This window comes from Gracilinanus agilis, chromosome 4 (assembly GCF_016433145.1).
Source record: "Gracilinanus agilis isolate LMUSP501 chromosome 4, AgileGrace, whole genome shotgun sequence".
Taxonomy (NCBI): Eukaryota; Metazoa; Chordata; class Mammalia; order Didelphimorphia; family Didelphidae; genus Gracilinanus; species Gracilinanus agilis.
The window spans coordinates 340216760-340228503 of NC_058133.1; the positions used below are offsets into that span (position 1 = coordinate 340216760).

The 11744-nt window shown below is 34.7% G+C and overlaps 1 protein-coding gene across 2 annotated transcripts; it reads left to right on the top strand.

The window, feature by feature from the left end:
• The first annotated feature begins 2724 nt into the window (after window positions 1–2724).
• Window positions 2725–3810, top strand: LOC123247581 (actin, cytoplasmic 1-like). Of its 2 annotated transcripts, XM_044676513.1 has the most exons (2): window positions 2770–2850; window positions 2977–3810. In XM_044676513.1, exons 1-2 carry the CDS (start codon window positions 2770–2772, stop codon window positions 3808–3810), a joined length of 915 nt encoding a protein of 304 aa, XP_044532448.1. The 2 variants fall into 2 exon arrangements, with proteins under 2 accessions (XP_044532447.1, XP_044532448.1); XM_044676512.1 differs by having other exon boundaries at window positions 2725–3810.
• The last annotated feature ends 7934 nt before the right edge of the window (window positions 3811–11744 follow it).

Consider the following 11744-nt stretch of genomic DNA (forward strand, 5'->3'; position numbering starts at 1 on the left):
TATGTAAAGTCCTGAAAAAGCCTTCCACAATGAGCAAAAGACAAAAATCTTGAACCCTGGAAAACCGTTGCAGCAACAGAGAAGACCATAATGCAAGCCCAGAAGAGCACAACATTTCCAAAATGGAAATATATAAAACCTCAAAGACAAAATTCCTGATAGACCCCCACAAAAGAATGATAATACAAGTATGAGAGGTAGAAGAAAAATTTGAAGAGAAAATGAGAGATCGAAAAAAATGAATTACTTAACCTCAAGCAAGAAAATGGCACCCTAAAAATCAAAACTGAACAAATGAAAGCTAATGATTCCATAAGGCAGCTGGAAATAAAAGAAACTCAAAGGAATGAAAATGAAGAATCAGACATGACTGAACCAGTGAATAACAGTTTTCCCCACCTACCAAAGCATGATATCTTGTACATTTTAAGAATTTGGTAAATATTTACTGGTTGATCTATTATCTTTCATGTTCAGGTATAGATTTATTATCAAACCATTACTTTTAAACATTTACAACATTAAATTAAAAACAGGGAGAAAAGTTAAATGGACTGAAGTAAATAATATTATCACTCATGAAGAGAAATAAGCAATCAGAGATATTAAATGACTGGAATGGGCTATAATTTTGCCACAATATATTAAGTTGCCAATGTGACTATTTTAATCCAGAGGAAAAATTAGATAATTTGGTTCTTTTAATTAAAACAAATCCTATTTTTACAGATTATATGCAAATACAATTTTATTTTTCTTTCTGACATTTTGTGATTCATACTCTCTCATTCCTTCCCACCCTTCCCTGCTCTCCAAGATAGGGGATATTACATAGGCTGTACATGTGCTATAATGTAAATCATATTTCTATGTTTGTTATATATAAATGGAGATACAAAGTGCTTATACTAAAGAAAAACTGAAGACAGAAATAAAGTGAAGAATTACATGATTCAATCTGCATTCAGATTCCATCAACTCCTTCTTTAGCAAATGATAGCCTTTTTCATCTTTAGTCCTTTAGAATTGTCTTAAATTCTTGCATTGCTAATAATAAAGTCATTCATAGTTGATCATTTTATATTACTGTTGTTATTGTGTACAATGCTCTCCAGATTCTGCTTACTTCTCTTTGTATCGCTTCATATAAGTTTTTCCAGGTTCTATTTTGATTGTAATTAATTTTGGCATAATAGTATTCCATTATAATCATATAAGAAAACTTGTTCAGGCCTACCACAATTTAATGGCTGAAAGATATCCCTTCATATTCCAGTTCTTCACAACCACTAAAAAGAGCTATTAGAAATATTTGTGTGCACTTAGGTCTTTTTGCCCTATTTTTAATCTCTTTAGGATACATACCTAGTAATGATATTGCTAGGTCAAAGTGTATGAACACTTTTATGGCTTTTCGGGTATCTTCTCCAGACAACTTAGCTCTTAAAGGTCTAGGTGCCAATGGTTTACTTGAGATTTTCAAGAAAACTACAAAGAAATACTTACCTTTCCAAAGACATGCTTGCATATGTTGCTTTTCCAGGAATAAATTTTAGACAGGATGACACAGCTGCAGCTGTAGCTGTAAGCAGAATAATAGTTTAGCCCACTGGCATCTATTTCTGATTCAGTATCAACTGGGCAATGATAGAGCTCCAACAGGGGACAAAAACAACAGTTGTACATTTTCAAAAATAAGAATGAGGTTATTTCAATCTGTGTATCTAGGGGTCATTTCAAAAATAACACTATGCCCTTTCCTTCCTCAGGAATAAATAACCAATGTTTGTTCACTAGAATTTGCAGCTTTTATGAATTAGATTTAGTCTGAAAGTTATTTTTACTTATATTTTAAATAGCTCACATAGAAATTTTTGATGTTAAGAAATCTTGAAGCTTAAAAAAATATTGAAGTTAAATTTCAACATATTTACTTTGGTAACAATAGCCAATACAAGCATGGTGGTAAAATAAAGATGACACTGACTTTCCACTGATTACTAATCTTCAATTCTTAAATCTAATGAAATATCTTTATATAACTTTCCAAGTGCCTCAAATAAGGGTAATAACACCACATCAATCTAAAATATTAATGTACATTCAAGTAATTCTTTCCAGTACTCCACTGATTCTTTAAGAAGCAAGTAAATAACTCTTTGGGTATGTTTATATGAAATTAAATAAAGGCCTGGAAAGCAACTATTGCTAACAGATTGCTTTGCAATAGAGTATATGAATATTGAAATGTTTTTATTTTAATCTCTGCTCTGTCCATTCCATAGGGCACTGGAATAAGTGTCAGGGTTGAAGTCACAGGACCTAGATTCAAATCATTGCTCCTACACTCACTATTCCTTAATAGCCCTAGTAACTCATATAACATCTTTGGACCTCGGTTTCCTCATCAATAAAATGAGAGTTATAGCTGTTAGTTCTTCCAGCTTTATTCTTATTCTATGTTCCATGAAAATTCAAAGTATCAAATGGAATAATTTCAGCTGGTTCCTCTGGAATCCAACGAACTAATAAGTAAATATAAAAACAAAGCAACAATAAATTTAAAACCTTATGCTAATTATAGATACATAGATGATATAATAAAAAGTAATTTCTCGAGCTGTGATCTCTTTCACCCAGAGTGCACTTGCCTCCCCCCTGCCTTCAGGTGCGGCACCACCTCCTCTCTCTTAAAGGTTTAAACTTGCAACTTTAAAGTTCGCCATGGATGATGATATTGCTGCGCTCCTTGTTGACAATGGATCCTGTATGTGCAAAGCTGGCTTTGCAGGAGACGATGCCCCTTGGGCTGTCTTCCCTTCCATTGTGGGGCGCCCCAGACATCAGGGTGTGATGGTGGGTATGGGCCAGAAAGACAGCTGCGTGGGGGATGAAGCCCAGAGCAAGAGAGGTATTCTGACCCTGAAGTACCCCATTGAACATGGTATTGTCACCAACTGGGATGACATGGAGAAGATCTGGCATCACACTTTCTACAATGAACTCCGTGTGGACCCTGAAGAGCACCCTGTACTGCTCACAGAAGCCCCCCTGAACCCCAAAGCCAACAGAGAAAAGATGACACAGATCATGTTTGAGACCTTCAGCACCCCAGCTATGTACATCGCCATTCAGGCTGTGCTGTCCCTGTATGCCTCTGGTCGTACCACTGGTATTGTGATGGACTCAGGTGATGGTGTGACACACACTGTGCCCATCTATGAAGGTTATACCCTTCCCCATGCCATTCTCCGTCTGGATCTGGCTGGCCGTGATCTGAGGGATTACCTCATGAAGATCCTCACTGAGAGAGGATACAGTTTCACCACCACAGCCGAGAGGGAAATCGTGCGTGACATCAAGGAGAAGCTGTGTTATGTAGCCCTTGACTTCGAGCAGGAGATAGCTACCGCTGCGCCCAGCTCTACTCTGGAGAAGAGCTACGAGCTCCCCGATGGTCAGGTTATCACCATTGGCAATGAGAGGTTCCGGTGCCCAGAGGCTCTCTTCCAGCCATCTTTCTTAGGCATGGAGTCCTGTGGAATCCATGAAACTACCTTCAACTCAATCATGAAGTGTGATGTTGACATCCGTAAGGATTTGTATGCCAATACCGTACTGTCTGGTGGTACCACCATGTACACAGGCATTGCTGACAGGATGCAAAAGGAGATTACAGCCCTAGCCCCCAGCACGATGAAAATCAAGATCATTGCCCCACCTGAGCGCAAATACTCCGTCTGGATTGGAGGCTCCATCCTGGCCTCCCTCTCCACCTTCCAACAGATGTGGATCAGTAAGCAGGAGTAAGATGAATCTGGGCCTTCCATTGTCCACCGCAAATGCTTCTAAATGGACTGTTGGTGTTGTTTGTTTTTTTTTTTCTTGGTTGTTTTTTTTGTCAAAGGGTGTGACATGATAATTGCCCCCAAAAAAGAGATGAGATTGGCATGGCTTTATTTGTTATTTATTTTTTTTTTTTGGCGTTTGACTCAGGATTTAAAAACTGGAATGGTGAAGGTGATGAGCAGTCTAAAGTAATGTTGGAGGCAAACATCCCCAAAGTTCTACAGTGCGTCTTCAGGACTCTGATTGTACATTTTTTTTAATAAGTCATTCCAAATATTGTATAATGCATTGTTACAGAGAGTTACTTGCCTCTATGAAGGCCATCTTGTTCTATCCCCACAGGGGCAGAGAGCGACTTAAAATCCAGACCAGGGGTAGGTGGTGGGGGTTGGCAGTAGTATTGCTTTACATGTAAATTATGTAATCCTTAAAAAAAATTTTTCTATCTTCAGCCTTAATACTTGTTCCTTTTTTTTTTTTTAAATTGTCAGCCATAACGAATGGCTCCCTAAATTCTCTCCCTGCCTCCAACATAGATGTGTATGAAGACTTTAACAGTCTCTCTGGGAGTTTAATGAGATTGGTGCCAGTACTTGGGGGAGGGGAGGAGCTTTACCTGTACACTGACTTAAGACCATTTCAAATAAAAGTGCACACATTAAAGAAAAAAAAAAGTAATTTCTCCAGGGAGCCATGCTTCATCCTGTTTTGCTTTAATTTTTTTCTAGATTACATGTGAATACAATTTTAGGGTTTTTTATATTTTATTTTCTCAATTATATATAATAAGAAATATTGACTTATTTTAGGACATTATAGTTCCAAATAGTCTCCCTTCCTCCATTCCCTGTCCCCTCTTAGAGATTATGAACAATGTAACCTGGATTATTGTGATATTGGAAATTTGAGGGTCCTTGAACTAATTTTGAGGTCCCTGATCTAAACTTCCTGTTGGATATTTAGGGCTCTTGAAACTACATTTCCCAGGATTCCTGGCTTACAAGCCCTAAATTTTCAAGAACCCTAAATGTCCTCAGGAAATTTAGATTAGGGACCTTAAAATTAGTTCAAGGACTCCCAAATTTCCAATATCACAATTATACATGTATCATTATCTGAAACAATTCTACATTGGTCATTGTTGTAAGAAAAAAACTTCATAAAACCCAAATCCAAAAATAAAAACGTAAACTAAAGTGAAAAAGTATGCTTTGAAAGGCATTATAATTCCAACAGTTTTTTTTTCTCTGAAGGTTGATAGCATTCTTTGTCATAAATCTTTCAGAATTGTTCTGGATCATTGTGTTGCTACAGTTGATCACTGCACAATATTGCTATTACTGTGTACAATGTTCTCCTGATTCTGCCTGTTTCACTTTGCATCAGTTCATGTAGGTCTTTCCATTTTTTTTCTGAAATCATTATGCTCATCATATCTTTTCTTATAATACAGAAGTATTCTATCACCATCATATACCAGCGATGGGCAAACTATTCCCCTTGGGCCAGATCCAGGCTGTAGTTTGCCCATCACTGCCTTAAGCAATTCCCTAAGCACAATGCCCCCACATCCAGATGTAGTGATTAGAGAATTGCTTAAGGCAGTGATGGGAAAACTACAGCCTGGATCTGGCCCAAGGGGAATAGTTTGCCCATCACTGTCATATACCATAATTTTTCAGCTATTACCCAATTGATGGACATCCTCTCAATTTTCAATTATTTGCTACCTCAAAAAAAGCAGCTATAAATATTGTTGTACTATTAGGTACTTTCCCGTTTTTAAAAATCTCTGGATACAAACAGTAGAGGTAAACAGTTTTATACTCCTTTGGAGATAGCTCCAAATTACCCTCCAGAATAATTGGATCAGTTCACAACTCCACTAATGGTACATTAGTGTCCCAATTTTACTACATTACCTCTAAAATTTATCATTTTACTTCAATAAAATTTTCAATATCCATTTTTTGAACATTTTGGAATCCATGTTATATCCCTCCCTCCCACCCTTTCCCCTCCCCATAAGATTGGTAATATGATGCTGGTTGTATTTATATTATCATATAATACATATTTACATATTCTTCATGTTGTAAAACAAGACACATTGTTTACCCTAGAGGAAAATACTAATGGAGGAAATAAATCGAAGAATAATACATTTTTTTAAACCCTTACCTTCTGTCTTGGAGCCAATACACTGTATTGGCTCCAAGGCAGAAGAGTGGTATGGGCTAGGTAATGGGGATTAAGTGACTTTACCAGGGTCACACAGCTAGGAAGTGTCTGAGGACAGATTTGAATGTAGGAACTCCCCTCTCTAGGCCTGGCTCTCAATCCACTGAGACACCCAGCTGCTCCCAAGAATAGTACATTTTAACCTGAATTATGACTGAAAGCTCTTTCTATAACTGCATATTCATTTTCATCACAAGTCCATTGCAATTTTACTAGATCCTTGCATTTTTGAAAATAGTTGTCATTTATACTTGATCATCATATATTAGTGTTGTTACAATATACAGTATTGTCCTGATTCTGCTTGCTTGACTTTGCATGTCTTTCCAGATTATTTGTGTGTGTATATGTGTGTGTGTGTGTGTGTGTGTGTGTTATCTTCTTGTTTGACATTTCTTATGGCACAATAGTATTGCATTAGAAGTATGTATCACAAATTGTTCAGCCATTTGTCAATTGATGGACATACTTCAGTTTCTAGTACTTTGACCCCACAAAAATAGCTGCTAAAATACTTTTGTGCAAGAAGGTTTTCCCCCCTTTCTTTAATCTCTTTGGGACACAGATACAGTAGAGGCATTACTGGGTCAAATATTATGCACAATTTAATGCCCATTTGGGCCTGGTTCCTGAATGGTTGTATCAATTCAGAGTTCCTCCAACAGGATTTTAGTGTTCCAATTTTTGTACAACCCCTCCAACATTCATAATTTTCCTTTGACATGTTAGATAGGCTAGTGGGTACAATGCTCCCTCAGATTTGTTTAAATTTGAATTTCTAAAACTAATATTGATTTGAAAATTTTTCATATAACTAATGATAGTTCTAATCCTTCATCTAATAATTTCTTCTTTGTATCCTTGGATAATTTGTCAGTTGAAAAATGTTTTGTATTCTTATCAATTTGACTCAGTTCACTATATATTTTGATTTTTCCAGCTTGTTTTTTTTTCCTTTACATCTTGGTTTTATTCATTTAGTTTGTACAGAAACTTTTTAATTTAATGTAGTAAAAGTGATCTATTTTAAATTTCATAGTGTTCTCTTTCTCTTTTTATAATGTAAATTCTTCCCATATCCATAAATATGATGGGTAAACTATTTTCTGCTGCACAAATATGTTTAATATATTGCCATTTATTTCTAAATCATGTAACCATTTTGACTTTACTTTGGAACATGGTGTAAGGTGTTTGTCTACTCTTCTTTTCTGCCATACTGTTTTCTAGGGTTTTTTCCAGCAGTTTTTTTTTCAGAATTTTTCTCTCAAAAGCTTGGGTCTTTGGGTTTGTCAAAAAATAGGTTCTATGGTCATTTATCATTGTATGTTGAGTGAGTATTACATTGGTCCTCCACTCTATTTCTCAATTAGAAGCGTCTTGTTTTTATGGTTGCCACTTTGTCTTAGTTTGAGATCCTTTAGAGCTAATTCTCCTTCCTTTAATTTATTTCATTAATTTCCTTGATATTTTTTACTTCCAAATTCATTTTGTTATTGTTTTTACTTTTATGGTATTGAATAAGTGTGGAATCCATATTGCTGAGAGGGATTCAGGCTGTAGCACAGAATTCTATAGTGCTCCCAAGAACATTGAGAGAGGGGGCAGTTAGAGGCAGTTGGAGTCCTGGTATAAAAAGGCAGGTCTCCCTTCTTGTGGGGTCTTGGGTCTTGAGTCTTAGGTCTTAGGTCTTAGGTCTTGGGTCTTGGATCTTGATCCTGATCTGGGAGCTGTCTCTGCAAGCTGTGTGACTATGAGCGGAGCCATTCAGTCTCTGGCTTCCAAACCTGTTTAACTTTGGTTAGACCTTTCAACAATATCAATGTTTACCTCAGTTTAGCTATCTAGGTTTAGAAGAAGAATATTTATATGGTTAGAGAGCAGATCAGCCATTCAAGATACATATTCCCTTTGGGGGAAGGGGCTGTTTTAGACATAACTGTTTAGGTAGTTTCCTCCTCACGTATTCACCCTAAGCCTTATTCCCCCTTCCCATTTCCTGATATCATTAAACCCTTATTAACTAGGAATATTGTCTGGATATTGATAATTTGGGATATATACTCACATTCTCCATTAGCTAAATTCCTCTTACTAGTGTCCCTGAAGTTAATCCTAATCTCTGAGCCAGTGAGTTTAAAATACAGTAAGCTTTACCAATTCTATCCTGTGGGGAAATAACTCAGAGAAAGATATCAGGAAATGGGAAGGGGGAATTAAAAATTAACTTCGGAAGAATTGTCATTTGCATCACATTGGCTTATCCTATATATTAGCAATTAGTATTCTTCCAATCATTTAGGTCTAACTATGCACAAAATATTTATTGTTTTGATTATATACTTCCTGAGTTGTGTTGAAAGGTAGGATCCCAAATAATTTCTATCATCTATACTTATTTAAAATGGGATTTCTTTTCTATTTTCTATTGTTGGGCATTATTGGTAGTATAGAGAAATATCGAGGATTATATGGGTTTATTTTATGTCATGCAACTTTGTTAAATATATTATTTTTGGTTAATATTTTGGTTAATTATCTGGGATTCTGTAGGTATACTCTAATATCAGAATGATATTTTTATTTCCTCATTTCCTGTTCTAATTATTTCAATTTCTTCTTCTCTTATGACTACAGCTAGCACTTCAAGTAATGATAAAAGGCATCTTTATTTCAGCACTAATCTTACTGGGAAGACTTCTGGATTATCCTCATTACAAATAATGTTTGCTTATGGTTTTAGATCAATGCAATATATCATTTTGAGGAACATATTCTACTTATTCCAATATTCTCATATCTTTGATAGGAGTGGTTACTGTATTTTGTCAAGAGTCTTTTCTGCATCTATGGAAAAAATCATATGGTTTTTGTTTGTTTTGCTATTGATGTGGCCAATTATACTAATAGTTTTCCTAATATTAATCTATCCCTGAATTCTTGGTATAAAGGCTACTTGGGTGTAGTGTATGATCCTGGTAATACATTGTTGTAATCTCCTTGCTAGTGTTTCGTGTAAAGCCTTTTTCATCAATATTAATTATGGATACTGATCCATAGTTTTCTTTCTCTGTTTTTATTCTTCCTGCTTTAAGTATCAACAACATATTTGTGTCATAAAGGGAATTTAGTAGATTTATTTTCTCAGCTTTTTTTTCCTAAATAGTTTATTTAGTAGTTAAATTAATCATTCTTTAAATGCTTGGTAGAATTCACTTTTGAATCCATATGGTCCTGGGGATGGTTTGTTCAATTTATTTTTTAGAGAGGAAATTGTTTAAGTATCCTATTTCCTTTTATATTCATTTGGGTAATTTATATTTTTTATATAATCATCTATTCCACCTAGAGCATCACATTTATTGACATTTAATTGGGCAAAATATATAATATAATATAAAATGCTTTACTTTCTTCTTCATTAGTTGCATTTGTCCTTTTCATTGTTAATACTGGTAATTTGGGTATATTCTTTCTTTTTTTGATCAAATTAACCAATGGTTTATCTATTTTATTTTTTTTCTAAAACCAGATCCTTATTTACTCCTTCAATGGTTTTTCTACTTTTAACTTTATTACTCTCTCCTTTGATTTTCTGGATGACTAATTGGATGTTTACTTGGATGAATTTAATTTATTCTTTTTCTTTTTCTTTTTTTTTGTTACATATTCAATTTGCTGATATGCTCTTTCTCTATTTTATTGATGTAAGCATTTAGAGATATACATTTCCTTCTAAGTATTGCTTTAACAGCATCCCCAAAATTTTGGTATTTTGACTCCTTGTCTTTCTCTTTAATAAAATCGTTTATGTTTCTATGATTTGTTCTTTGGCACTTATCCTTTAATGTAATATTATTTAGTTTCCAATAAATTTTTGTTTTATATTCTCCAGCCTTTTGTTCAGTGTAATTTTGGTAGCATTATGTTCTGGAAAAGATGCATTTCAAATTCCTGCTTTACTTCATTTGCCTGTGAGCCTTTCATGTCCTAGTATATAATCAAGTTTGTGAAAGTGCCATGTACTACTAAGGACATGTTTAACTTTTAATGCATATTTTCTATTTTTTTCTGGGACTGTTAATGCAAAGTTGTGGGACAGATTCAAAGTTTTAGCTTCTATTACTGCTATCTTGCTGATTTTTCCATGCAGTCATAAGACAATCCAATAAATTGGAAAAAAAAAAAGGTCTGTCTGTCTGTCTCTACTTTGAAGATGCCTTTTCATTCTGTCACAGCTCCTATAATGGAAAAGGAGATACTGACTCAAGGATATTCTGTTCAGAAACAATCTTGTTTCTTCTTTAGGTGCTTTTGTTTGCTTTGTTTGGAATTTTTTTTTTGCCATAGTTCAACAGAAACACCCTTGATCCCTTATCTTGTTTGATGGTTAGTTTGGCTTGAAACCCTTGAAATAGCTGGTAAATTCTCCCAAGTGCTTCAAAGAAAAAAAAACCCTGAAGACCCCAAACAAACAGCATTCCATGAGAAAAACAGTCTGGAAATCCCAATCTACTTTTTCAAAATTTTTGCCATACTTATAAGAAAGGAAGAAAGGAAGAAAGGAAGGAAGGAAGGAAGGAAGGAAGGAAGGAAGGAAGGAAGGAAGGAAGGAAGGAAGGAAGAAGGAAAAAGAGAAAAAAGAAAACTAGAAATACAGAAAAAGAAGAAGCACCTTCCACTAATATATGTTTCTCTTCAACCTATGTACTAAATAAAATATGGTAGACAGGCAATTTATTCACACTGCACAGGAAGTGAAGGGGAAGTTCCTTGGATTTTCTGGTTAATTTGATCTGTTTAGAAAGACAAATTTTAAGATCATAAATTCTGGAGTAGGACAAAGCCTTATCAGTCCTCTACACCAATTCCATCACTGGAAAAATGAAGAAATTAAGACCAAGAAATATGACATTTTTACTTGAGGGCCTCAGAATATGAATCCAGTACTTTCTCCCCTACTAGATAATGCAATATCCAATGCAATTTTGTGATTCTTATCTAAATAGAGATTACAAATATACTTGAATCACTTAATATAAAAAGAAGTTCTACCTAAATACAGTGTGGAGTAAAATAGGAAATCAAGAACCAGTTCTGACATTTGTAGAAAATTATCTACTATGCAATTTTAAATCTTATTAAAAGAACCTGAAATGATAGCTAATATAATATTACCACCTCTGTGCTTTGCTTTTTTTAAAGGTACATATGAAGATATTTAAACTAGTCTATTGAGGTAAATTTGATCTGCAGAACAATAAGTCAGAAACATGATTGTCAGCTAAAATATTAATTAAGCAGAATCAGAATCTCTTGAGTCTATCTAGATGACATAGTTACTTTATCAAATATTCAATTGTCATCTGAGTGCAAATGATCACTTGTCATCCTCTTTAGACTATAGTCAGAGAAAATCCTATTTATCTTCTGGTGGAGAATCATAGCTCTGTTAGTTAAAATGTGATGCTGATGAGATGGGTAGCAGTTCATTTCTAAAAGGCCCAACTAACTTCACTTTATTTTATGAAAAAAATAGCAACAACAAAGGATATTTCACTACTACTTTAGGGGTTTAGAATATCCTTTACATATTTTATTTCAAATTATTCTTATAATTCTTTCATGTGGTGCCATTCCTATTATCTCCATTT